A 22,930-nucleotide genomic window follows, 5' to 3' on the forward strand; every position below is an offset into this window, starting at 1 on the left:
TTGCTTTCCTCTCTTTTTTGTCCTTTTTCTTTTTTCTTTCAATGATGGCTGAGAATTACTTCCAAATTCCACGTTGACAGCCCAACTTTAAAGCCAATGAGAAATAAATATGGCAGAGAATTAGGGGGTTTAATTCCTTTACGTCAAAAATGTGATTTATTGACAAATAATATCAAATTTTATTTAAATTTTTTTTATTCTTATATTAAAAATTGTGCATGAAAGAGTCAAAATTAGAAGAGTGTGTTGCGTCACGATCCCAATGATATATATATTAGATATATAAAATATGTATATTTTATTATTTATTAAATATATTTTTAAAATTAAAAATATATATTTATAATTTATAAAATTATTTAAATTTTATTTTTGAAAGTTAAAGTTGTACTATATTAAATTTAAGTTTCAACTTATGACATGCTACACGTATCTTATATTAGAATAGGCCTTAAGTGGGGATATTTATTCATTTAATAAATGTCTTTGGTTGAAATATGGATTTATGAATATAATTTAACTTTGATTATTTTTATTATTAAAAGAATTTAATTTTAATTATTTTGATTTTGATTTTAATCAATTTACAATTTTTATAAAAATTCAAAGAATTCAAAAAATTTTTAAATAATTTGATTTTCGAAATCTTCAATATGAACCAATTGAAAATCAAATCAACCGATATAATTAAATTTCCATTTTTTTTATTGATTTGATTTATGAAAGTTCTAATTCGGTTCTTTGAAATTTTCAATGCACCATAAATTTAAGAAAAAAAAACCTATATAGAACTTCTTTTAATTCAATATATATATATATATATATTTAGGACAAATTCGGCCCAATTATATTGAAAGAGTCACCAATCCGGCCCAATATGTCAGAAAGAGGTATCCAAGGCCGCCAGTGTTGGGCTGTTCGATCCGCCAAAGTTAGAAAAGGATTGGACCAGAAATGGACATTAACATAGCGAGAAGCAAACCGCCTCATATAAGCTCGAAACCTAATTGCCATTGAAAGGGTTTTAGGAGTTGCAGAAGCAGAGCAAAGCACCAACCTTTTCTTTCTCCAGGCAGCCGTAATCGTCGAAGATGCCAAAGTCCAAGCGTAACAAGATAGGTTTGTCATCTTCTTCCTCCTGGGGTCTTCTTCATTTTTGTTTATGTTATGAAGTTTTCAAATTGTTTGAATTTCCATGATATCTGCAGTTTCATTGTCAAAGACAAAGAAGAAGGGAAGGGAACATAAAGAGTCAATAGTGAATGCAATAAGGGAAGGTGCGGAAAGTTACAACTCTATCTATGTTTTCTCTTTTGAAAACATGAGGAATCTTAAGTTCAAGGAGTTTAGAGAGCAGCTTAAATCTAACAGCAGGTGAAAACAAAAATTTGAAGTTCACGGTACCCTTTTAATTTTCTGTAATTCTTTTTCCTTTATTTTTATTGATTTTATTTTGTGGGTTTTGCTTCAGATTTTTCCTTGGTTCAAATAAAGTGATGCAAGTTGCACTAGGTCGTTCTGCTTCTGATGAGATTAGACCAGGTCTTTACAAAGTTTCTAAGGTATTGCTTTCTTCTGTATGCTGTGAATAAATTATGTTTTTTTGTTGATGTTTAAAGCTTATGCCATGTTTCCTTGTTTTGTAATTTCTATCATTGTTGTTGAATTGTTCTATAGCTTCTGCGTGGGGATGCTGGACTCTTTCTTACCAACATGCCGAGAGATGAAGTGGAGAGGTAAGTATGTTTGATATCTTAGTTTTTGCATTACAACTGTTTAGGCTGCTAGAATTCAAGTTCAGATTCACTTGTTTATGTTTTTGGTTTAGTTATTTTTGTTTGCGTTCATCATTCTTTTGCAGCTTATTTAATAAATTTGAAGAAACTGACTTTGCGAGGACAGGAAGCATTGCCACTGAAAAGGTTGAGAAAGACAAGCTGTTATGAGTTCTACATCATATCTTTTTTATCTTTCTGCAAAGCTTATGATCTCTGATTTTTAACATGTGGATATCCCCATGCTTCTATCATTTCCAGGTGGAACTTTTAGAAGGTCCTTTGGATCAGTTCACGCATGAGATGGAGCCCTTTTTGCGCAAGCAAGGATTGCCTGTTCGGTTGAACAAAGGTCAATTGTTTGTTGCCTCTGTTTTCTGCACCACATATGTTTATATGAAGGTTGAATTTACATATTAACTTTTTTCATGTATACAGGTGTTGTAGAACTTGTTTCGGACTTTGTTGTCTGCGAGGAGGGAAAGCCTTTGTCACCTGAGTCCACTCGTCTACTGGTTCGTTCATGTTTTATACCTTGATTTACCTAGTCAGCGAGGAAATATTGGATTAATAACATTCTGGTCCCTTGGTGTTTGTCTGTTGGAACTGAAATATTGATGACATTTTACTTATTGCAGCGCTTGTTGGGGATCAAAATGGCCACTTTCCGACTAAACTTGATCTGCAGATGGAGCCCGGAGGACTTTGAACTTTATAAAGAAGCACTAGATGAATCAGATGTTGAATCTGCCTAGACAGAAGACCACATTAAAAGGGGTTGGATCATTCGAATTATAGGTCTTGGATATTCATCTCGATTGTTGTGGAGGACAATATGGAATATTACAAAGTAATGCAGCAGAAGTGGTGTAGGCGGTTTCTCAGTTTTGTCTGGATGTCTGGCTAGTGAAGTCTTGACTAGATTGTGTTTCATTGACTGGTTTTATTCTGTAAGCTGCTGCGCTAAATTTTGGTCATTTTTCTATTCTTGCAGCATGTGCTTTTCTCTGTATAATCTTCTGTTTGTAGTATTAAATCTACATTTGAGTTGCAGAATATCTGAAATTTCATGCAATTAATCAACCTCTCTGGTCAACCCTCCAACCCTTGTCTCCCTTTCCATATTGTTCCTTCTCTTTGCTTGATGGATCTAGTTGCCATTTTCAAGCTCTCATTCTCAAAATCAAATGTAGAAGAGACGTTGGGACTCAATTTTCCTCCAATTCTAATGGTTGATTTCCAATATCATTAACGGCTTGAAGGAATAAAGACAAGCATCAGAACTCTGATGAAGCAAGGGATTGCTGGGATATAACAATCTATGGTCGGGTTAGCCAGTATTCCAATCACTAAACGGCTAGATCCTGGAAGTAATCGTGTGATTAAATTTTTTTTGTTTCCCTAGATAGGAAAATTTCTTAATCCAAATTCATGGAAACTCTTTTTTAATGGGAAAAACGAAAGCACAAAAGCACTATGAGAAAAATAATAATAAAGTGAGATACATGCCATTCTTCTAGTTTAATAAATTGAACATTTAAATATTCAATCATACTTTACTAAACAATCGATATGAGATCTCGATTTTGATTTGAGATTTTGACCGGGACACTCTGCAATTCAAAAAATGGAAGAAAAAAAAATTAATAGGTGATTTATACTGCAGAATTTGGCATCATAAGCAAGGTTAATGTAAGCTTCACCGTCAGAGTAAAAGAGTTTTGATCAGAGTATGAGCAACCATTATTTACTACTCACAATCACACTGTGAAAGGGAGACCATGGGAATTTTGCTCTCGGCCTGCAGCTATGTTGCTTTTACAGCCATGGGAGTCTCCAATTGTGCAGAATTATCCGAATTTTCGATAAAAAGATCTCTAGCAGTAGTCATTCCCATGACTTTGTAACTGTTTTTTTGCTCAAAACAATTGCACAGGCAATGGTGAAAATGATCAATAATAAATGTTATATGGTGTTTGAATAACTGCTAATCCAAATGAGCCAAGCAATCTGCAACTGCAAGCCAATAGTTCAGATGCAGGTTTGCCACTATAACGTTGGAGGCATAATGAGAATGCTAAGCAAATTATGCTAATAAAGCCACTAAAGCGAAATTGGCATTGTATTAGTTGTAAATCATTGATGTGCATTATCATTCATGTGCAAAGGCAGGGGAACGGGTACTAATTAAACATGGTCATATGCATCAAATGCAAATTCACACGCCGTTTTTAGAACAAAATCTCAATAGATTCACCTCTGTTCCACAATGCAGTTTTTGCATCTCCATCAAATTGTAAATGGAAACTACATAGTTTCTTCACAGAGACAGAAACCCCAACTCACAACGCTGCCAATTCAGCCTTTTTATCCTCCAAAAGCTTTAGCTCCTGACGCCAACCTTCCAGTTTTGCGAACTTTTCTAGCTGTTCTGGCTTCATATCTTGCTGTGGAGTTTTCTGCTGCTGAGCTTCTGTTAATCGAATCTACATATGCAAACCAATATTCAGGTGAACCAACAACAAAACAATAAAATCTTTATACACTTGATGCTTTAGGAATTGAAAGCATGTCAAATTTAAAACAAATTCTCTCCAAAAAAGCATAAAAGCACCATGCCACCATCGAAGGAAAGGGAAGGACACCAATGTAAACTATAACTTGCCGTTGCCAGTACTGAAATAAAGAATTCCATGCTGAAGTCCCTCAAAGTCCTTGAACATATTAAGCAACAACTTGAAGTTGAAACGTCTAATAGGAATGAATTATAACACAAACCTTGTTGTCACTCAAATATTCAGTTATAACCTTGATGTCTGTCATAGTCCTCAATTATGTGCAAGAAAAGTTACACGAAACTAATCATAATACATATTTGCTGCAAACAAGCCTCTATTAGACACATATTCAAACACCTATGCGCCCATGCACAAAAACCAGAAACTTTTTTTAAGCCTCTTCAGGGGAAAGCAACTGACTCAAAGATGGAAGAAAGAACAAACAGGAGTCAAGATAGAATGGAATATGGAGACCCAAAGCAAGAGAACAAGTGGGAGGGATGTGCACCCAGAAGTAAATTTGTTAGCAGCAACTTTTATTACACTCACAGCCCAAGAAAGGGGATAAGCTATACACAACAAGGAGAATAACAATCTGGCATTTGACAATTATAAAGCAGCATAGAATTCTTTTAGCAGTGTGGATGAGTTTTGGCCTTTAGCATAGCATATTTTCACACTTGTCTTTAGAACTTTTTTCAAACCCTGAACAAGTAGCAGTAAAGCTGTCCAGAGCATATGGTTATACCAACCAAATGTGCACAGATTCACATGCACGTGGAAAGGCATATGAGGTCAATTTAGTAAACAGAGAGTAAACATTTTATTGATTTGAATGATTCAAAATTTAATATATCTTGTTCCTCATTCAGATCTTTTTACTTGGTAAGTATTATTCAATTTGCTCTCCTCCCATTAGAGATGATTACTTAATGATTGCATCTGTTAGTGACAAGTCTTCTGTCTACCGAGCATAAAGGATGAGTTTGATTTTAGATAAAGGGTTTTAATGTAGAGATGACAAAGCTAACTTTTTCCTTCTTCAAGGGTTTGTTAAGATGTCCTAAGATGCTGGCAAATTATAACCGATATTGTTTACATGTTAATACAAAGGTGGAATGAACTATACCTTCTTTTTGAGTGCTCGAATTTTTTTATCAAGATCTTGAACTGGTACATCAGCATCTGAGGCCTGCACTGTGTTTGAAGGAGGGGAGGTTGGAACAGGATTTTGAGAAACAGCAAGCTCAGTCATCTGAGATGTCAATGATTTAACAGATTCGGATCCATGATCTGAATCTTCCTCAGGCACATCCTCCTTTTCAATCTCATCATCCGCCTCTGCTTCCATGTTCTTACCCTTTTCAAGAGCAGCCTGCCATAAGTAACTTAGTAAATGAAATGCTAAGTATTAACATACAGAATCTTGTTGGCTTAATGTCCAGAACAATGTCAAGACTAGATATTTATATCTTACTACATTAATAGAGACATTAAGCTCATATCCAAACCCAATCAGTTTATTCTATTAACTACCTAATGCAGCAGATATACTTTTCTACAATTTTGTAGCTGGCACAAATAATGTTGTTGCACAGCTATTGAGCAAGGGTGAATATCTAAACCACAGCACGAATGACAAGTTTTTAATCTTTTTTTTAATAATAACTTTTCATATCAAAGCAATAAAGGTAAAATAGAAATAAAGAAGTACAGAGTCCATTGCAAGAGATCTAAAATGCTGCAGAGCTGTTGGCAGACCACATATGCCATCAGAAAGCCATAGAAAACGCATTCACTAAAGCTTGCTTTCATAAACACTAAAGATGTTCTGGACTGTTTCCTTGGATTTTTTGATCATTTACAGAAGAAAGGGCATTGACTGAAGACAAAAGAAACTACATTATACTGTCCCTTTGCAATGTTGCAAGAACGATGCACAAAAAGAATGACCATCCATGGAGGCTTGAAATGGGCCATAAGGCTGACAAATATATCCAAATACTTCGCCAACTGAAGGAAAGAAATGAAATCATTTCTCTTATGAAATAGTTGAATGATCCCTAGCAGAAAAAGAAATAAGCCAAAATTGCGGAAACCATTAAATGGAAATTCATGCTAGATAACAGCAACAAGCATCATACCTGTAGCCGTTTCTCCTTCTTTCTTTCATTTCTCTTTGCTGACTTGGTTTTGGGTTTTGTATCCATCGCTGGATCATAACCTGGAGGCCCTACTTGTGACGCCATCTCCTTTTTCCACTGCATCACAGATTAAAACGAAGATCAATGCCACTCTTCCTGTTCTTCTTGCTCGTTTTCCTTTCTGGAAAAAAAAAATGACAACATTTTGCAGGAGATATTGCCACGAAATAGAACTTCGAATCCAATAACCCCACAGACCAAAGTCTCTACTCAATTTAGCTGAATGGGACAGAATTGAAGGTATTCTTCACACTCAACAAAACTTTATCAACAATTAAGTTACTTTAACATGAAATTTGCAGCCTCAAAACTCAACCATAAAGCCATAGCCAAATTTCCCACATCCTCGACAGCCAAACATAACTATAAAGATAGACACAAACACCGAATAGAAACACTGGAACATACAGCATCCACCATACACGCGTACATACATATAACCCACGGATAAAAACAATGGCATACACATCAAAAATAAAAATTGGATGCCATCCCTCTCTCTTCCACAACATTCGAATTACTAAAACAAGCGAAAAGATGAAAACTACATGCAAATGGACGCATACATTACATACATACATGGGCATGTGACATACCAGGGCACCTTTGGACTGGTAAATGGCGACTTCCTCTTGGGGAACATACCCGGCCCGAATCCGAATGGGTTTGCGGAGGGTTCCATCGGGTCTCCGGGTGGGCGCTAGAATCCTTTCACCTTCTTTTAGGGTTTTGCTCAATTCCGTCATCTTCGTCAATTGCTCTTCACCCCCTCCATTGTTGCTTGCCATCGATTAACCCTTCTTGAAATTAATGGATAGCTTTCTTTTGATCCCTGGGACTGTGATTTGGCAGAATTACTGCATGAGTTCGAGAAATCAATCAAACTGGATTCACTATCCTATCAGACAAAAAGGGCATAAGAATCTTGAAAAAAAAAAAGAAAATAAATGTTTTTTATGGAAATTTGTTTTTGTTTTTGGATACCTTAAATGCAGATGTTATAATTCCATATTTGCTCCCCAATAGTTAAGGTATTTTAACTTCTGCCCCTTTAACTTTTCTTCCTTGTCTTCAACCGTGGGAGATACATCATACAATCCTATTTCATGGTCATCGATATAAAATGGAAATTGAAAACAAAAAAAGTAGATGATACAAGAGAAAAAAAAATACAATTTGAGGAGAATTAAAAATTAAATTAGATGTTTGTACGATTTAATTTAAAATTTTATGATATTTGTAATATTAGATGAGATAAATTTTTTATTTTTTTTTCACTTAATAAGTATGTTTTTTAATTTAGAAATATGAATACATAATAAATAAAATCAAAATTTACTCAATTCTTTACTAATATGAAACCCCTTATTAAAGATATGAAAAGCCAAATATAGGCTTGAATCAAGTTGAGTCCTCTTCTTTTATAAGTATATCAAAATCCAATTAGTGTAATGAGTGTATCAATTGAACTTGACTAATATCTTAATTATCCAATCATGGATAAATTAGTTTTTGACAAATAGTTTGAAGTACTAATTCAACTATTTTTCTACAAAATTTAATAAAATTTAACTCAATTTATTATTAAATTAAAATTAATCAAAAATCAAATTATGAATTTTAGTTTGCCTAAAATTTTGAAAGTTCTTTCTCTTTGGTAAATTTTATTTTAATATAATTGTTCGCATAAATGAATCTACATAATTTAACTAAATTGTTTGGGTGTTAGAAATCAAAAGTGCATTTTATTATGTTAATAAAATATTGCAAATATTGTCATTAAATAAAGAAATAAAATACTCAAATATTTGATTAATTAATTAGTGTAAGATTTCTTAACTAAAAAATAAAATTCAAGTCCCCTTTTCTCAATTAATAAAAGAAAAAAAACCACTACAATAAATAAAGGCTTCCATTACATCCTTTGATTTGCATCGTCAAATTACAACACCATGAGGCGAAGCAGCAAAAGAAAAAATTATGAAATGAGAGAATTTGTCAAAAAACTTTTGAAGCATATCAGACCATAACCACTAGAGGAAAACATAAGAAATCTTTCTTGATAAATCAAGTTGTCCCTGTCAAAACACCCAAAATGAGATATGGCAATGGACCCATCTCTCAATCATGTAAACAAAAATTTCACATCACACAAAACCTAATATTACTACAAAGAAGAAACACCATACAACAACTGATCTCATGCATCCGGATATCAGAGAGATTGGATAATGCCATTCCGATACCTGTTTTATTCTCTACGCTATGCACCCATTTGCGCATTTGCGACCCCCTTTTTCTCATGTACAATTAAAGAATACTACAATATATGGACAAAAGAGACGAAGAAAATCTACCAGGCTGTCTATCCACGGCAGAAGTAAGCAAGATCAATTTTTGGTATCGGATTTGTTCCCTTTGCATGCTATTTCGAAGAATTGTTGCCCCAGGGGCTCTGGTTGATGTGGTTTGGCACTGCTGAACAAGGTTGATTAAAGATCATGTTCCACCAAGCGGCTTTATTCCCTCTTATCCTCTTCTGAGTCATCTTCCTCATCAGAGACACCAGCATTTCCATTCTTCCTCTCCTGCTTGACTAAACTGACATCCCCATCAGACTGTCCCCTAGTTAAAGATTGAGCTTCTTCATCATCAAATTCCTCTCCCACATCTTCTGAGTATGCATACCTGAGGACAGTTAGCAGTATTGAGTATGTTAGCACAAAAAGTGGCAAAACTACAGCAAATTAAAGCTATGAGAGATGTATATCACCACAGCCCCCCCAACCCCAACCCCCAAATATATATATATATATATATATATATTTATATAGTCATGACAACATATCTATAGGGGAAGATTCCCAACTATGTGATTGCAGATTCTAACTAAAATGGTAAGTCCTCAAAGCATTTTTAAGTTGAAAGGAGAGGAGAAAGGTTAAGGAACAATCCTATTGACTCATTAAAAACTTCTACAAGAATAAAAACGCACCGCTGGGAGCTTTGAGATGGAGCCCAAAGGTAGCAAATAACACAGAGTAGTACAAATGAAAGAATGTCCCAGAAAGCTGTGATGATCCAAGCACTCTGCCACCTCTCGTTGAAAGGATCTGTTGCTTTGAAGTATACCTGTTGTAGCAACATATCGGATCAATGATAAATTCTGCATTGCAATCTTACTAAGGGCTACAAATAGTTTTTCACAATAAATAATTGTCTTTCCAGCAATATTTAACAAATTTTACTAATATTTGTCATTTATTCACGAAATATAGCATGCAAACACCAACCAAGAAAGAAACCAAAATCTTGACAAAATCATACCTCATAAGTTATCCATGCGACTGAAGCAATCACTGCCACAGCTAATGCATTTGAGAATTTCCTATAGAGGTCCAACTTTACTGATATCCTCTTTGCCTGGATGAAAATAATGTCAGTCACTGAAATTCATACAGTATGAAAGCAAAATTGTGAAATGAAATCATGAAGAAGAATAAGCACAGTTATTGCAATGAAAAAAACTTAAGGTCATTGACCATTAAAGCTGAAAAATAAAATTTTAAAATACCTGTAACTGCTCCAGTGTTTTTGAAAGAGATGTAAAAATCCACAATATCAAAAATGCATCCAGGAATGCATCAGGAAGGACTAAGAAGAGTCTTGCTCTTCCTGATATGTCATTGATGGTCCCTACATACTCGGTAATGTCCAGTAATTCAGATGCCAAAAAATAAGTTATTCCGAGGAGAAGCACCTTTGAGGTAATACCACCTAAAGTTGGGCGTACAACACCATAACCCATTGAAACAGAAAGTATGAGAAGTCGAGAAAGTGTTTTTCTTATAGCTCCAACTGTCACAACCCAAGTTGTAATTACAACAGGCCTCATTCCTGTATTGTTAAAATTTGCATATTCCAGATACCACAATATCATTTCAAACAAACCCAGACCAATGACAGCAGTGATGCAGTGCTGAAGTTGCAGGATATCTTTCCAGAACCTCATGTACTGGGAGAACCAAATGGCACTAAGCAACACATAGGCAATTGCCATGTACACATAGAACTTCATCAATGGAGCCATTCTCCCAGGTAAATAACCATCAGGATTCTTCCACACTGTCTTCCCACTCATTACTGTTCCCTTGAGTTTCGGATCACATGCTATAAAAAATAAATTATACATCCCAGTTTTCGTGATGGGAACCTCTGCATTTTCCATACTTGTCGATAAGTAGTTTCCACCGAACTGTATGTTTAAAACAATTGGCCAGTTAATATCTGTTGCAGAAGGTATCCTAATGACTTCACCTTGCTTGCAACCTTCAAGCTTAGCAAGATCAGGGGTGCAACAAATTGACCTCTGTCCACCATAAGCTGAACCACCAATATTATTTCGATCAGCAGCCTCAAAAATCACGGCTTGTATCAACCCGGTACTATGTTCCATGTCGGAATGCTCATCTGCAGCATCCTGGGTCCTCCAGAATGTGATATTCTCAAATCTGTATAAAAATTACATGTAAGACATCAAATTTTGAAAATGAAATGCTTAATTCAGCACCACAATGCCCATTTTACTTATGCATAAACATAATTGTTTACATCTATGGCTACATATAATTCTGAAAAGCTCATACAATTAACCATGGCCTTAAGAAGCATTAATTATATATTTTAATAAATGATAGTAGCACAAAAATCTTGGATCTGCTCAGATAATCATTTTCACTTCAATATGCAATTATAAATAAAAAAAAAATGAAAAGTACATTTCTTCATTTTCAAAAAACAAATTAGAAAAGGACTAGCCATTGATCCCATCAATCCTTCTCTGCTCAAGAAAATTCCAAGGAGGGCAATAATGCATCTTTCAACAATCCTCATAGATACAACTAAGCATGCGTGGCTTAGATAATAAATCTGTAAACGCGACAAGCAAAATCTTAACGACTTTCTAACAGATCTAATCCAAAATCGATAACACAGCCACATTCTTCCTCCAAAACTTGAGCATAAACAATGGAAAAAACTTGAATACATAAGAAGCAAACGATTCACTTTATTAATAAGATAAATGCTTCTTTACCGAATAAAAGACCGGCCATCGGTGGCGGAGTTGTCGGAGGATAGAGAGGCAGCGAGTCCTTCACTGCCGCCGGGAAGAAGATAAGCATTGCCGACTTCATTGAAGAGTTGGTTCTGGTAGATGTGGATTGAAGCGTCGGTCGTCGTTAAAGCGGTTGACAATAGAAGAAAGATTAAAACGCCGATGTTTTTGTTGGCTATTTGCAATGCGGAACCCATGGCGAGGAATTGGGGCCTTAGTCTTAGCTCCTGACGAGAAGGAGATAGAGAGAGAGAGAGAGTAGATCGGCGGATTTGAGGGAGAAGAATGAGTAAGAAAGAAGCAAAAGATTAAGCAAAGCAAGCACAACGTTACTGTCGGTGACTGGGAAGTACGCTTACGCGCCCAAGAAGCACGTCTGCGTGGCCGTGCTGAATTAAGTTTTTCTTTTTTTTAATATATTATATATATAGTGTTTAAAATTTTTTATTAATTTTGCTTCAAAAATTTTTTATTAATTTATTAATAAATATAATAATTAAAAATCTATAACTTATTTTAAAATATTTAAATAATTTTTTATTTTTTATTACTTTTAATTAATTTATTTTACTATAATTAGTAGAGTATGAGTATTATTTAATGTTGAATTAAATTAAAAAAAAAACACTTTACGATTTGAGAAGAAACCAAATTTACCGATCTAAAATTTAATACTTAATTATTTCTTCGTTAATATTGTTTTAATAGTGTCAAATATAAATATAATAAAATAAAACAAAATGATTAAAAGTTAAATTTTAAATCTCATAAAACAAATTTATTATTGTAAACTATATTACTCTCATTTATCTTTTAATTTTATATCTTCAATAACTTCATTAAAATTTTTATTTTATGATGTGAAATTATTGCATTTATATTTCATTAATGTTTTTAAGTTTTAAATTTTTTATATACAATAATTTAAAAATTAAAATTAAATAAAAATAAAGCCACACAGTAAAAAATAAAAGAAATTACAACATTAATCAAATGAAATTTAAATATGATGTTGGGATGATTAGGGATGAACAATTGAACTGTTTGGTAGTTAGTATTAGCTTTTCTTTTTGTACATAAAACTATGTTTATATAAATAAACATAGTTTATTAACTTTTTTTTTGCTTCTTTAGTGATATAATAATTTATGACTTTATGAGTTTATTAGCTAAAATTAATATTATTAAATAGTATTTATTTATTTTTTGATGAATTGCTATAATTGAAATTACTTTAGTTGAAATCGTATAGAACCTAAATGTCTTGATGTTTTTGCCCTATGTTTATTATTATTATTTTACATTCAATATCTCAATAGCTTAATGGACGTGGAAAAGATATAATTCACAATCGGGTGCATTAAATAGTCAATTTGAAACTTTTACTTACAATTCATTCTTATTTCAGTGTAGATATTTCAATTTGACTGATTCATTATTAAGAATAATTTTAGTACATTTTATATACGGGTTGACCTGTTATGCTTTTAATGAATTTCACATACATGTGTAATAAATATATAGATAAATAGATTATCACACAGAAATTAATGTAATCAGGTTCGGATTTCACTTAATATGAAATTTAAATCTAATCATTAAGTTGCTTATTAATTTATTTGGTCAAAAATCAAATTTATCACCAAATTTTCAATATAATTATACTATTAATTAAATTTACTTGTTTAATGCGATAAACAATCGTAATAACTCAAGAATCAATAAAACAAAAATTCTTAATTACGGAAACATATTTTTTTCTCAAAAAAATATTATTACTCTATTTAGGTTTAAATATTAAAAAAATATTACATCTGAGCATTTGATTTATTGATTGGTGTATGATCGATTTGTCTAAAAAATAAAATTTGAATCTTTTTTGTCATAATCAAAAGAAAATATTAAAATTTTTTGAAATATTTCACTTTTATGTTAAAAAATTTATTTTTTTATTATATCCAAAAAATATCTTAAATTTTAATTTATATCCATATAAAGACTTTAATTTTAATAAAAAAAAGAAATATAAGATTAATATTAATTAATTTTTTTATCTATGTGATATATGACGTATTCATATAGTAATTAATATAAAAAAATGAGATTTTTTATGTCATATGTCATGTAAAGAGAATAATGTGTTTGAAAGTTATTAAATTTTTATTATAATTAAATATGTGTATATATACAAATTAAACAAATATAAAAAAATAAAAACTTTTTTTAGGTAAAGTAAAATAAATTCAAAAACTTTTTTAATATTTAAGTCCTTTATTTGAAATCTCAAAAACGCAATAAAAAATTGGATAAACCAATTAACGCATTTCATTTACCAAAAAGCGGGTTATACGCCACGTATTAATACAGGAATGAAGAAGTTTATAAGGAAACAAAAATGACGTGGCAGAATCTGAGTGGGAAAATATTGGCCAAAATGACCGAAAATGCCCTTTAACCTCTTCCCTACTTTATTATTATCCGCTTTACAACAAACCCTCACGTCGTTAAATTATTGGTTCGGTTCACCCAGTTGTCACAACACCGGTCACTCCGTTACGCTTCCGATCGTCGTAATCCCTAGCCCTCAGGTACTGGTATGACGTCACCTGTATCTACTATCTAGGGTCTATCAGTTTTCTTGTTCGTTATATTCTATCTTTTCAATTTATCTTCGCGCTTTTTTGGGTTTGTATCTGTGTTTTTTCCGCTTTGGTTTGGGTACATTTTGACAAGGCTGGGGGAGAATGGAGTTGAACCCTTGGCATGGACTCTCCAATGGAGGGTAAAGGTAAAACCACTAGTTTGAGAACGGATTTCTTTTACGTTATGTAAGTAAGCCTCATTGCCGGATAGTTTGCTTGGCATGTTGTTTTTCTTATTAGATTGTTGTCCATTTCGTGGGCTTCTTAGTTGCATCAAGTTTTGGCTCTGGGTCTCGGGTATGAGAGTTAGAATTTGCTAAAATGAACTTCTATCTATCTTCTTTGGACGGTTGGGCCTCCATAGCCTTTTGAGAACTCTAAATCAATACCATTTGCAAACACAGTAAAGAGTAAGAGATTTTGGAACATATTAATTGTTTCCCTGATCCAAGTAATTGTCAATACACGTATAAAAAAACCTTGAGAATGCATATAAATATCTTATCAATCTCATATCACAGTTCATAACTCAAACACTTTGTGTATGATAGATGAAAGGAGCTTCAACACATAGGAGCTTTGGGAATATACATAAGGATGTAGAAATGGGGACAAAGGAGTCATATTGGATTTATGAGTATTTTGGTAAATGGAGGTTCTTGATCACTCTGAGAAGATTGCTATCCCTCTGCAAATGTCAAGGAAAGGATGAGGAGTTCAAAATTGTTATCTATTTAATAATAGCTCTGGTGCATCTTGGAGCACATGAGTGATGGAGCCTGTGGAGCACCACTTCAAGAGTTGCTCTTGGTCTGCTTCACATAATTGGCTTTGCTTTATTGCCTATTGTCTTAATGAGCTTGAGCAATAGAAAAGAAATTCTGGTGAAAATTGTAATTGCAAATTGTGACTCTTCAAAAAGGATTAATTTTCGTTTCCACTTTTTGTCTGCAGTGAATTGTGCCCACTGCACATCAACAAATGGCTGGTCGTTCTTCCCGCACCATATACGTTGGTAACCTACCGCTAGATATCAAAGAGTGGGAGATTGAAGACCTTTTCTACAAGGTTTATGTCATGCAGACTTTTCTTTATTTTGTATATGTCTAAAGAAGAAGAAAAGAAATGAGAATACTGTATACTGATTTTGATAATTCTGGTCAATTGCTTCTTGTTTGATCTTGGCAGCTTGAATTAGTCTTCTGGAGATGGCTTTTGATGCTTTTAATCCTTTTCATGATTTTTAAAGCTTCTAGTAACGTTTTACTAAGATATGTAAGAGTAATTTATGTGAACTGTTATTCACTTCATCATTTATCTTCTCCAAGAATTAAATTTGTTCTGGGAAAGCAAAGCTGTTTTTTTCTGTTTTATGTGCCCTTAGATGGGCATAATGTATGATTCCCATACTGAGTTTTGGAATGCTTTCCTTTGTCTCATACTAAGCAGCTACTCTGTCTGCTTTATATTCTTCTTGACTCAAACTGTTCTTCTCAATCCTTCTTGTTCTATCAAACTTGTGCAATTGAAGGACCTTGAATTACTTTTTGCAAAGCTGATTATTATGCAGCACTTGAAGGGTTGTACTAGTTTGTTTGCTTTTCGGCACTTCTAATATGACTTTTATGGGTTACAGTATGGACGTATTTTGGATATCGAATTGAAGCTTCCTCCCCGCCCTCCTGGTTACTGTTTCGTGGAGGTATAAACATTCCATGAAGACATACTTTTTGAGCAATTTCTTCATGGCTTTTTTTCTGCCTATTTCTAAGTTGTTCTTATTTGCAGTTTGAGGACCCTCTGGATGCTGAAGACGCAATTAAGGGTCGAGATGGCTATAATTTTGATGGGTGTCGTATCCGGGTAACTGACTTTTAACCAGTGCATTATTGTTCTCTAGGTGGTGTCTTATCTGACCCTTGAATCAGGTTGAACTAGCCCATGGTGGTAGAGGGCAATCTTCTCGACGTGGATATGGTGGTAGTGGCGGCAGCGGTGGTAGAGGACGATTTGGGACTTCTCATCGGTCTGAGTTTCGAGGTGAAAACTATATACAATTTTTGAAATTCAAGTTTCTGTTTCAGTCTTTATGTTTTACTATTATCTTGTTCTGGTTGTATATTTCCTTATGTGACGTTTTCATTTACAATTATTTAGTTGTTGTTCGTGGATTGCCTTCTTCAGCTTCATGGCAAGATCTGAAGGTAAGATTTTCCAACTTCTTCTACATTAAGTTTCTTCGCATGTGAATGTGAAAAACTTATAATCAGTGGGTTTATTTCAGGATCACATGCGTAAGGCTGGAGATGTTTGCTTTGCAGAAGTTTATAGGGATGGTGATGGTATGAGATCTAATTAGGTTCACTCACTATTTTCATGTTACATCTATCATACCTATCTGTTTCATTTGCATTTCATTTTATATTTGTTGGATTTCTCCATTTGTTAAGCTATAGTTTTTCCTCTTGTAGGAGCAATGGGTATTGTGGACTACACCAATTATGATGACATGAAATATGCAGTAAGTTAATTGGAATTATTCTATTGATTTGATTTGTTTGTGGCTTGTGCTTCTTGATTATTTTACTTACCTTGCTCTTGATTTCCTCTTGCACAGATCAGGAAACTTGATGATTCTGAATTTCGAAATCCTTTTGCAAGGGCTTATATCAGGGTAATCCTTTTTCCTTTTTTGGGTTTGGAAAAGTTACGTGGTTTATGGGCTTTCTTAAACATTCTCTCCATGTTTTAAGGTTTTGACTGACAAAGGAAATATGTGGTGTCTCTCTTCTGAAGTTGTCTTGTGTACAAGTTGCTGTGGCCGTATTATAGTGGTTTCACTTGAAAATATAATGGTTTTTTGGGGGTGCGGTGTTGGTGGTGCTACGTGAATAAATATGTCTTTGATACAAAAGAAAGCCCTTTCTTTATTGATGTTGAGGGCATTTCATTAATCCTTTTTTTTTTCTCTTTAATAGTTACATTGTGTTGCAATCATAATTTCAGGTGAAATGCTATGAGGGTAGCCCGCGTGGTGGTCGAAGCCGAAGTAGGAGTCGAAGTGGGAGTCCAAGAAGCAATAGGAGGTTCTGTTGTTTTCTTTTTTCTCTTTGCTCTCTCTTGTATGCCCACATGCTGAGATAGATAGACAAACAAAAAACACTCACGCACTCATTCTCTCACATGTGCACAGCTGGCTATCTTCTTTGTCATGGTAAGACTGATTCTTTATCTTTACCAGGTCTGTGTCAAAATCTAGGTCACCCTCACCAGCCAGATTATCCAGGTATGTATATATGTTGAAGTTTGGTATATATATTCTTTTGGTTAACCAGTCCTTTTCCTCTCCTTGGTGCTCATTTTTGTTTTTTGTATTTTTTGCTTATCCATATGCAGATCAAGATCAAGGTCAAGGTCGAACTGACTGCAGGTAAGTTCTTGGTACTCCTAGTTTTGCAAGTGACCACTAGTAAATGGCTTGAAATCAAAGTAAAACCAACCTGAGGATGCCGGTTTGTTTAATCATCAGTTTGCTTTGATGATGCATGTTTAGAAGAAAATTGGGTACACGATCTTTGTCAGCAGGAAAATACCATGATGAAATTCTTTTAGTGGTTTCCTTATTCGGGTTTTATTGCTATGACAGGAATGTTTGCACAGCGGTCAACGTCAGCTGAAGTTCCTACTGACTCAGAATTAGAAACTTCGAAGCATTTATGAATATTTTGGTGCATATGGTAGTGAAGATTAGCTCAATATCTTTCTTGTGTATCCTGTAGTACCAGCTTATTCGATTCATGTACTACTTTCGGTAGTGCTGCTTGCTTGTAATGTTGCATAAAGGACCTGCCCTTTTTGTACCTTTTCTCGTATTGAAGTATGGTCGAACGTTCAAAAGATGTGCTATTGAGCTATTATTATCTTATTTGCAGTAATCTATATAAATATTAGATAAATGTATCAAGCTCTTCAAATTTTTTTAGAATTTCTTTAATATTTCAGTATGTAGTTTTTATGTTCAACAAACTTCTTAGACTTTTTGTCACGGATATTTCAGAATATTCGTAAATATTTATGAATTATAGTTTATATGGATAAAAGAATCGTATATTTATATCGAACTTTTTGAGTATTGAATTTTTTTAAAATAAGATATTTATATTGAAATCTATTAATACTGAATATATTGAGTATATAAAATCAAATATTTTATCATATGAGTGAAAAATCAATATTTATATCATAGCTAACCTTGGGAATGCCGGATTTATTCAGGGATGTTGCATGGTATGAACAAGAAAGCTGTTTGTTAAGGTTTTGGTTCCCGCCAAAATTATTTGTTTCAGAAAGCAGTGTGACCTGGCACGACAAAACACTCTCTGAGCGCATGGGATGTCTAATTTTTCGGTCGGAATCTGGGTAGTAAGGTCTCTGTTGGATTCTCCTACGGGCAACCTCTATTGATTCTCTCCTGGATGGTTTCTGGGTAATCATTTGATTAACGGATATCGCCAGCTGTTCGGTTAAATTCGTCACTGATATAAAACTGAAATTTGAAAGCTCTGCACAGCAAATCAAGCTTGACGAGAGTTGAGGTGGCGATGAGCATAAGATGGCCAAGAGTTTTAACTCCGACACATCTCGCTCAAATTATAAGAGCCCAAAAGAACCCGTTAACAGCTCTTCAAGTCTTCAATCAAGCCCAACAAAAGTACCCCAATTACCGCCACAACGGTCCTGTTTACGCCACCATGATTGACATTCTGGGAAACTCCGGTCGACTCTCCGAGATGAGACAAGTGATTGATCAAATGAAAGAAGATTGTTGTGAGTGCAAAGATTCAACTTTTGCTGGAGTTATCAGAACTTTTGCTAGTGCTGGAATGGTAAATGAGGCTGTAGATCTTTTTAACGGCATTCCTCAATTTAATTGTGTCAATTTTACTCAATCTTTCAATACCCTTTTGGGAATCATGGTGAAAGAGTCTGATTTCAAAGCTGCCTATCAGCTTTTTTTGGAGAATTCTTGTAGGCTGGAAGTGAAATCCAGGGTGAAATCTTTGAATTTGTTGATGGAAGGGCTTTGTCAGTTTAAAAAATCTGATCTTGCTTTGAATGTTTTCCAAGAAATGGATTTTCAAGGTTGTTATCCGGATAGGGAAAGTTATAGGATTTTAATGAAGGGTTTATGTGATGATGGGAGGTTAAATGAAGCTACCCACTTGCTATATTCAATGTTTTGGAGGATTTCCCAAAAGGGTAGTGGTGAAGATATAGTGATTTATAGGATTTTATTGTATTCTCTGTGCGATAATGGCAAGGTTGAAGAAGCCCTGGAACTTCTTGGTAAGATTTTGAGGAAGGGTTTGAAGGCTCCTAAGAGCCGTCGACACCGGATTGATTTAAGTAAATGTGGGAATGGGGACGATTCAGAAGCTACAAAACGTTTGATTAATGAAGCTTTGATAAGAGGGGGAGTTCCTAGTATGGGTAGTTATTGTGCAATGGCTATTGATCTTTACAACGAAGTTAGAGTTGATGAGGCTAAGACAGTGCTTGATGAAATGCGTAAGAAAGGGTTTTGGCCATCATTGTTGATGTATGAGGCAAAGGCAGAAGCTTTGAGTAAGAAAGGGAGAGTTAGTGAAGCAGTGAAGGTAATTGAAGAGGATATAAAAGAGGGAACTTGTGTTCCAAGTGTTAGGTTGTACAATATTGTCTTGAAATGCCTCTGTGATGCAGGGGATTCAGAATTGGCTGTTGGGTACTTGAAGAAGATGGCCAAGCAGGTTGGTTGCTCAGCTGACAAGCAAACTTACAGCATTCTAGTTGATGGGTTGTGTAAAGATGGTAAATTTGTTGAAGCAAGTCGGGTGTTGGAGGAGATGGTGATCAAATTACATTGGCCTGGCGCAGAAACTTACAATGCTCTTGTAAGGGGGCTTTGTTCAGTAGGTAGGCAATATGAAGCTGTGATGTGGTTGGAAGAGATGGTTAGTCAGGGCATGGTGCCAGATTTTTCTCTATGGAACTTATTGGTTGCATCTGTCTGTTGTAAAAGGAGTGACACCGATGCTTGCTTTGAGGGCATTTTGACCCAGTAATTACAATTTGTATGGAACAATGAATTTGGGCAAAAAGTTCAGCATCAACTTGGCTTTGTGTGGAAATGCATTCGTCAGGAATTTTTGTCTCTCTTCTCTCTCTGATCAACCGAACGCTCATTCATTTCAAAAGTAACAAAAAGCAAAGCAAAAAAGACAACATTTGGGTATTAAAAATGGCACTCTTCTCGAAATTCATCACTGTGCTTTGCATGAGACCATCACGCTTGGGCATGGCATCATATCTGAACCGACAGTAGCAACATGTGAATATCTTTGGAGTTTCACTCATGACAAATGACAACACTTTTTCAATTTCAACTTCAAGAACCGTACAATTTACAAGGAAATTTCACTTGTAGCCGGTAAAGCACTAGCTTCATGTTCAACCAATCTACGCAGATTAATACATCTTATTGCTGAGTAATTAAACAATTGTATGATATCAGATAAATTATCTGTAGTCTAATAATTCAATTGAAAGCTGTACAAACACGCCTGATTTCTCCATTGGACCCTGTTTTGACACCAATCTGCCCCATCTTCACTATGGATTCAACAAAATCTGCTTCGAAAGATGTTCCAAAGATTGGAGTCAACATTCCAAAATAGGAGTCAACTACAATCCTCGTCGTTTCGTCCTCGTATAGCTTGGCATCAGATGCCAGCACTGCAAAGCCATTCCTGATGTTCTCCAGAATATGATTGTCAAATGTTTGCTCACTTCCCCGATCCATTGGTAATCTTACATTCACGTCTCCGTTCTGGGGGCATACCGATTGCAGCTCCGGCAAAAAGTCAGGGTTGATTGCAGGATCTGACCCTCCAGCAGGGGAGAAATTGTAAAGCCGGTCTGTCATGAAAAAACATGCTGTGGTTCCGATTGTATGTGCAGCTGCATTTACATTGGAATAGTCAAAAAGTAGACTTAGCATTAGATGCTCGCAAGTGGAGGACCATCATTCAAAATTGTAGATTATTTTATTTTGGCACATTCAACAAAGTGCCAAACGTAACTGAAGCCTATAATAAGCTAGTAGGACTTTATGGTTCAGGAATCTGTCTTAAAAAAGCTTGAAACAGCAGCTTATCTGCTTAGTTTGCAGGACCTTGGCAGCGTTTCTCTTGTATTAATACTAATCAGTTTCATACTTGTTATCACGAATTTTCACGTACAAACCATTTACCAAGTCATATCACTTGAATTCCTACCAACCTTGGTATCACCAAACATGCATGAGAGAGAGAGAGAGAGAGAGAGAGAGAGAGAGAGAGAGGTGATTTACCACTGAGAAGCACAAGGTCTTTCTCTGAGAGTCCTTTCTGAAGAAACTTAGCCTTGAGTTGCTGGATTGAATTGCTAACATCCGGCATGTTAGCCGCCAGAGAAACATCCGAAGCCCTTCCATCTCTACGGCCTGTTGGAACCTCATAGGATGGTCCATTTGCCTATATCCTCATCATAAACATAGAAACAATAACTAAACATGAGAGGAAAGGATCAAAATCAGAAAGAAAAAGAAAGGATGTATCTGTATATATATATCAATGATGCAAATCAAGTACGTTTATACCAAAGCTATAGCATCTCGAGCTGCTAAGGCGACTATATCTGCGCAAGAAACCACTCCTGGACACGTAGCTTCGAGCTGAGCTTTGGCTTGATCTATCACTTCGAAGCCTCCAACTCCCTGGTGACTAAATGCATGTCTCTCAGCATTTGGACCATTTTCTATCAGAATTGAACCATCACAGCCCTGATGATAATATATATATATATATATATATAGTTCCATTCAGAATCAGCAACCATGGAATCATTTCATAATTTTAACATTGAAATGAACAAACAACATAGAGAGAGAGAGAGAAATTGAAGACCTCAACAAAACAGTCATGGAAGTGGAGCCTGAGCAAGACCGGAGAAATGTTGGAGTTAGACTGAGCAGCATTCCGAACAACCCCAGAGACAATGGACTCAGCATCTGGGCATGTGTTTGAATAGAAACCCACTGTGAGTTGGCCTTGAGAAATCCCAATGAAAGATGCAGACAGTACTAGAAGGAAAACAAGAGCCATTATTTTCTTGCTCATAATAACAACAATAAAAACAACGTTTTCGAGGAGGAGGAAGAAGAAGAAGAAGAAGGGAAAATACTGAGGCTCAGAACAACAAGGCAGAGGAATTTAAGTAAGCGGCGGAATTGGTCAGCAGTTCGTCAGCTGTTGACAGCTTCTCGGATAAGAAGCCCATACGTCAACTGTCAACCCCAAAATTGCATGTGGTTTGTCATTTCTCTACTTAATTTACAGCTACTAGTAACTTTTGTCTCTCTTTTTTGGTAGTAATTTTTCTTTTAATTTTAACCTTGAAGATCTCAAAATATATTTTGCATGCTTAATTTTTAAAAATTTTTACAACAAAAGTCAAACTTATATTAATATAGAATTGCATATTTATAGTTTAATTTTTTTTTTCACTTTCAATTTTTATCTGTACAAATATGTTATAGATACTACATGCACTTGCC

General features: G+C 34.8%; 6 protein-coding genes across 14 annotated transcripts; 3 read left to right on the top strand and 3 right to left on the bottom strand.

Annotated features, from left to right (window-relative positions):
- Positions 1-983: 983 nt before the first annotated feature.
- On the top strand, positions 984-2,858 carry LOC110418412 (Ribosomal protein L10 family protein). The gene is made up of 8 exons (XM_021431134.1): positions 984-1,119; positions 1,209-1,374; positions 1,472-1,562; positions 1,678-1,736; positions 1,862-1,922; positions 2,037-2,127; positions 2,214-2,290; positions 2,414-2,858. Exons 1-8 carry the CDS (start codon positions 1,092-1,094, stop codon positions 2,528-2,530), a joined length of 690 nt encoding a protein of 229 aa, XP_021286809.1. The 5' UTR covers positions 984-1,091; the 3' UTR covers positions 2,531-2,858.
- Positions 2,859-3,261: 403 nt separating this feature from the next.
- On the bottom strand, positions 3,262-7,624 carry PYM (partner of Y14-MAGO). 4 transcript variants are annotated; one of them, XR_016351325.1, is made up of 6 exons: positions 7,134-7,487; positions 6,478-6,594; positions 6,236-6,346; positions 5,463-5,693; positions 3,534-4,261; positions 3,262-3,388 (listed from the first exon to the last, which is right to left on the bottom strand). XR_016351325.1 is itself a non-coding variant. In XM_021431560.2 (6 exons), the coding sequence occupies exons 2-6, from the start codon at positions 7,323-7,325 to the stop codon at positions 4,118-4,120; spliced, it is 795 nt and encodes a 264-aa protein (XP_021287235.1). In that variant the 5' UTR covers positions 7,326-7,394; positions 7,522-7,624; the 3' UTR covers positions 3,262-4,117. The 4 variants fall into 4 exon arrangements, 3 of the variants coding, with proteins under 3 accessions (XP_021287235.1, XP_021287237.1, XP_021287236.1); XM_021431560.2 differs by adding an exon at positions 7,522-7,624 and having other exon boundaries at positions 3,262-4,261; positions 7,134-7,394; XM_021431562.2 differs by lacking the exon at positions 6,236-6,346 and having other exon boundaries at positions 3,262-4,261.
- Positions 7,625-8,578: 954 nt separating this feature from the next.
- LOC110417878 (Lung seven transmembrane receptor family protein) lies at positions 8,579-11,943 on the bottom strand. The gene is made up of 5 exons (XM_021430452.2): positions 11,633-11,943; positions 10,112-11,048; positions 9,865-9,960; positions 9,533-9,669; positions 8,579-9,225 (listed from the first exon to the last, which is right to left on the bottom strand). Exons 1-5 carry the CDS (start codon positions 11,848-11,850, stop codon positions 9,057-9,059), a joined length of 1,557 nt encoding a protein of 518 aa, XP_021286127.1. The 5' UTR covers positions 11,851-11,943; the 3' UTR covers positions 8,579-9,056.
- A 2,203-nt stretch (positions 11,944-14,146) lies between these two features.
- Positions 14,147-18,289, top strand: LOC110417727 (serine/arginine-rich splicing factor SR34A-like). 6 transcript variants are annotated; one of them, XM_021430210.1, is made up of 14 exons: positions 14,160-14,241; positions 14,847-15,105; positions 15,250-15,363; positions 15,932-15,997; positions 16,084-16,158; positions 16,224-16,335; positions 16,453-16,499; positions 16,580-16,637; positions 16,767-16,816; positions 16,913-16,969; positions 17,302-17,381; positions 17,537-17,581; positions 17,692-17,725; positions 17,942-18,289. In XM_021430210.1, the coding sequence occupies exons 3-13, from the start codon at positions 15,277-15,279 to the stop codon at positions 17,717-17,719; spliced, it is 705 nt and encodes a 234-aa protein (XP_021285885.1). In that variant the 5' UTR covers positions 14,160-14,241; positions 14,847-15,105; positions 15,250-15,276; the 3' UTR covers positions 17,720-17,725; positions 17,942-18,289. The 6 variants fall into 6 exon arrangements, with proteins under 6 accessions (XP_021285884.1, XP_021285885.1, XP_021285888.1 ...); XM_021430212.2 differs by having other exon boundaries at positions 14,230-14,247; XM_021430211.2 differs by lacking the exon at positions 14,160-14,241 and adding an exon at positions 14,393-14,441.
- Positions 18,290-18,585: 296 nt separating this feature from the next.
- EMB3101 (Tetratricopeptide repeat (TPR)-like superfamily protein) lies at positions 18,586-20,511 on the top strand. The gene has a single exon (XM_021430437.2). It carries the CDS (start codon positions 18,897-18,899, stop codon positions 20,397-20,399), a length of 1,503 nt encoding a protein of 500 aa, XP_021286112.1. The 5' UTR covers positions 18,586-18,896; the 3' UTR covers positions 20,400-20,511.
- Positions 20,512-20,708: 197 nt separating this feature from the next.
- LOC110417870 (peroxidase superfamily protein) lies at positions 20,709-22,587 on the bottom strand. Its single transcript, XM_021430438.2, has 4 exons — positions 22,281-22,587; positions 21,974-22,156; positions 21,686-21,848; positions 20,709-21,294 (listed from the first exon to the last, which is right to left on the bottom strand). Exons 1-4 carry the CDS (start codon positions 22,491-22,493, stop codon positions 20,873-20,875), a joined length of 981 nt encoding a protein of 326 aa, XP_021286113.1. The 5' UTR covers positions 22,494-22,587; the 3' UTR covers positions 20,709-20,872.
- Between the last annotated feature and the right edge of the window lie 343 nt (positions 22,588-22,930).

This window comes from Theobroma umbraticum, unplaced genomic scaffold (genome assembly GCF_002168275.2).
Source record: "Theobroma umbraticum cultivar Fairchild unplaced genomic scaffold, ASM216827v3 scaffold_50.0, whole genome shotgun sequence".
NCBI lineage: Eukaryota > Viridiplantae > Streptophyta > Magnoliopsida > Malvales > Malvaceae > Theobroma > Theobroma umbraticum.

Bases quoted from the DNA above. Each gene is read 5' to 3' on its own strand.
- LOC110418412 (XM_021431134.1), top strand. From the start codon at position 1,092: ATGCCAAAGTCCAAGCGTAACAAGATAG. The intron at 1,923-2,036 runs GTTGAGAAAGAC...TATCATTTCCAG, and splicing joins GAAGCATTGCCACTGAAAAG to GTGGAACTTTTAGAAGGTCC. The intron at 2,128-2,213 runs GTCAATTGTTTG...TCATGTATACAG, and splicing joins GCCTGTTCGGTTGAACAAAG to GTGTTGTAGAACTTGTTTCG.
- PYM (XM_021431560.2), bottom strand. From the start codon at position 7,325: ATGGCAAGCAACAATGGAGGGGGTGAAGAGCAATTGACGAAGATGACG. The intron at 6,347-6,477 runs GTATGATGCTTG...TCTTTCCTTCAG, and splicing joins AGAAGGAGAAACGGCTACAG to TTGGCGAAGTATTTGGATAT. The intron at 5,694-6,235 runs GTAGTTTCTTTT...GCTCTTGAAAAG, and splicing joins TTGCAAAGGGACAGTATAAT to GGTAAGAACATGGAAGCAGA.
- LOC110417878 (XM_021430452.2), bottom strand. From the start codon at position 11,850: ATGGGTTCCGCATTGCAAATAGCCAACAAAAACATCGGCGTTTTAATC. The intron at 11,049-11,632 runs GTAAAGAAGCAT...ATTTTTATACAG, and splicing joins GATGGCCGGTCTTTTATTCG to ATTTGAGAATATCACATTCT. The intron at 9,961-10,111 runs GTATTTTAAAAT...ATTTTCATCCAG, and splicing joins AAACACTGGAGCAGTTACAG to GCAAAGAGGATATCAGTAAA.
- LOC110417727 (XM_021430209.1), top strand. From the start codon at position 15,277: ATGGCTGGTCGTTCTTCCCGCACCATATACGTTGGTAACCTACCGCTA. The intron at 16,336-16,452 runs GTGAAAACTATA...ACAATTATTTAG, and splicing joins TCATCGGTCTGAGTTTCGAG to TTGTTGTTCGTGGATTGCCT. The intron at 16,638-16,766 runs GTATGAGATCTA...TTCCTCTTGTAG, and splicing joins AGTTTATAGGGATGGTGATG to GAGCAATGGGTATTGTGGAC.
- EMB3101 (XM_021430437.2), top strand. From the start codon at position 18,897: ATGAGCATAAGATGGCCAAGAGTTTTAACTCCGACACATCTCGCTCAA.
- LOC110417870 (XM_021430438.2), bottom strand. From the start codon at position 22,493: ATGAGCAAGAAAATAATGGCTCTTGTTTTCCTTCTAGTACTGTCTGCA. The intron at 21,849-21,973 runs GTATAAACGTAC...ATGAGGATATAG, and splicing joins CTCGAGATGCTATAGCTTTG to GCAAATGGACCATCCTATGA. The intron at 21,295-21,685 runs GTAAATCACCTC...ATGTAAATGCAG, and splicing joins AGACCTTGTGCTTCTCAGTG to CTGCACATACAATCGGAACC.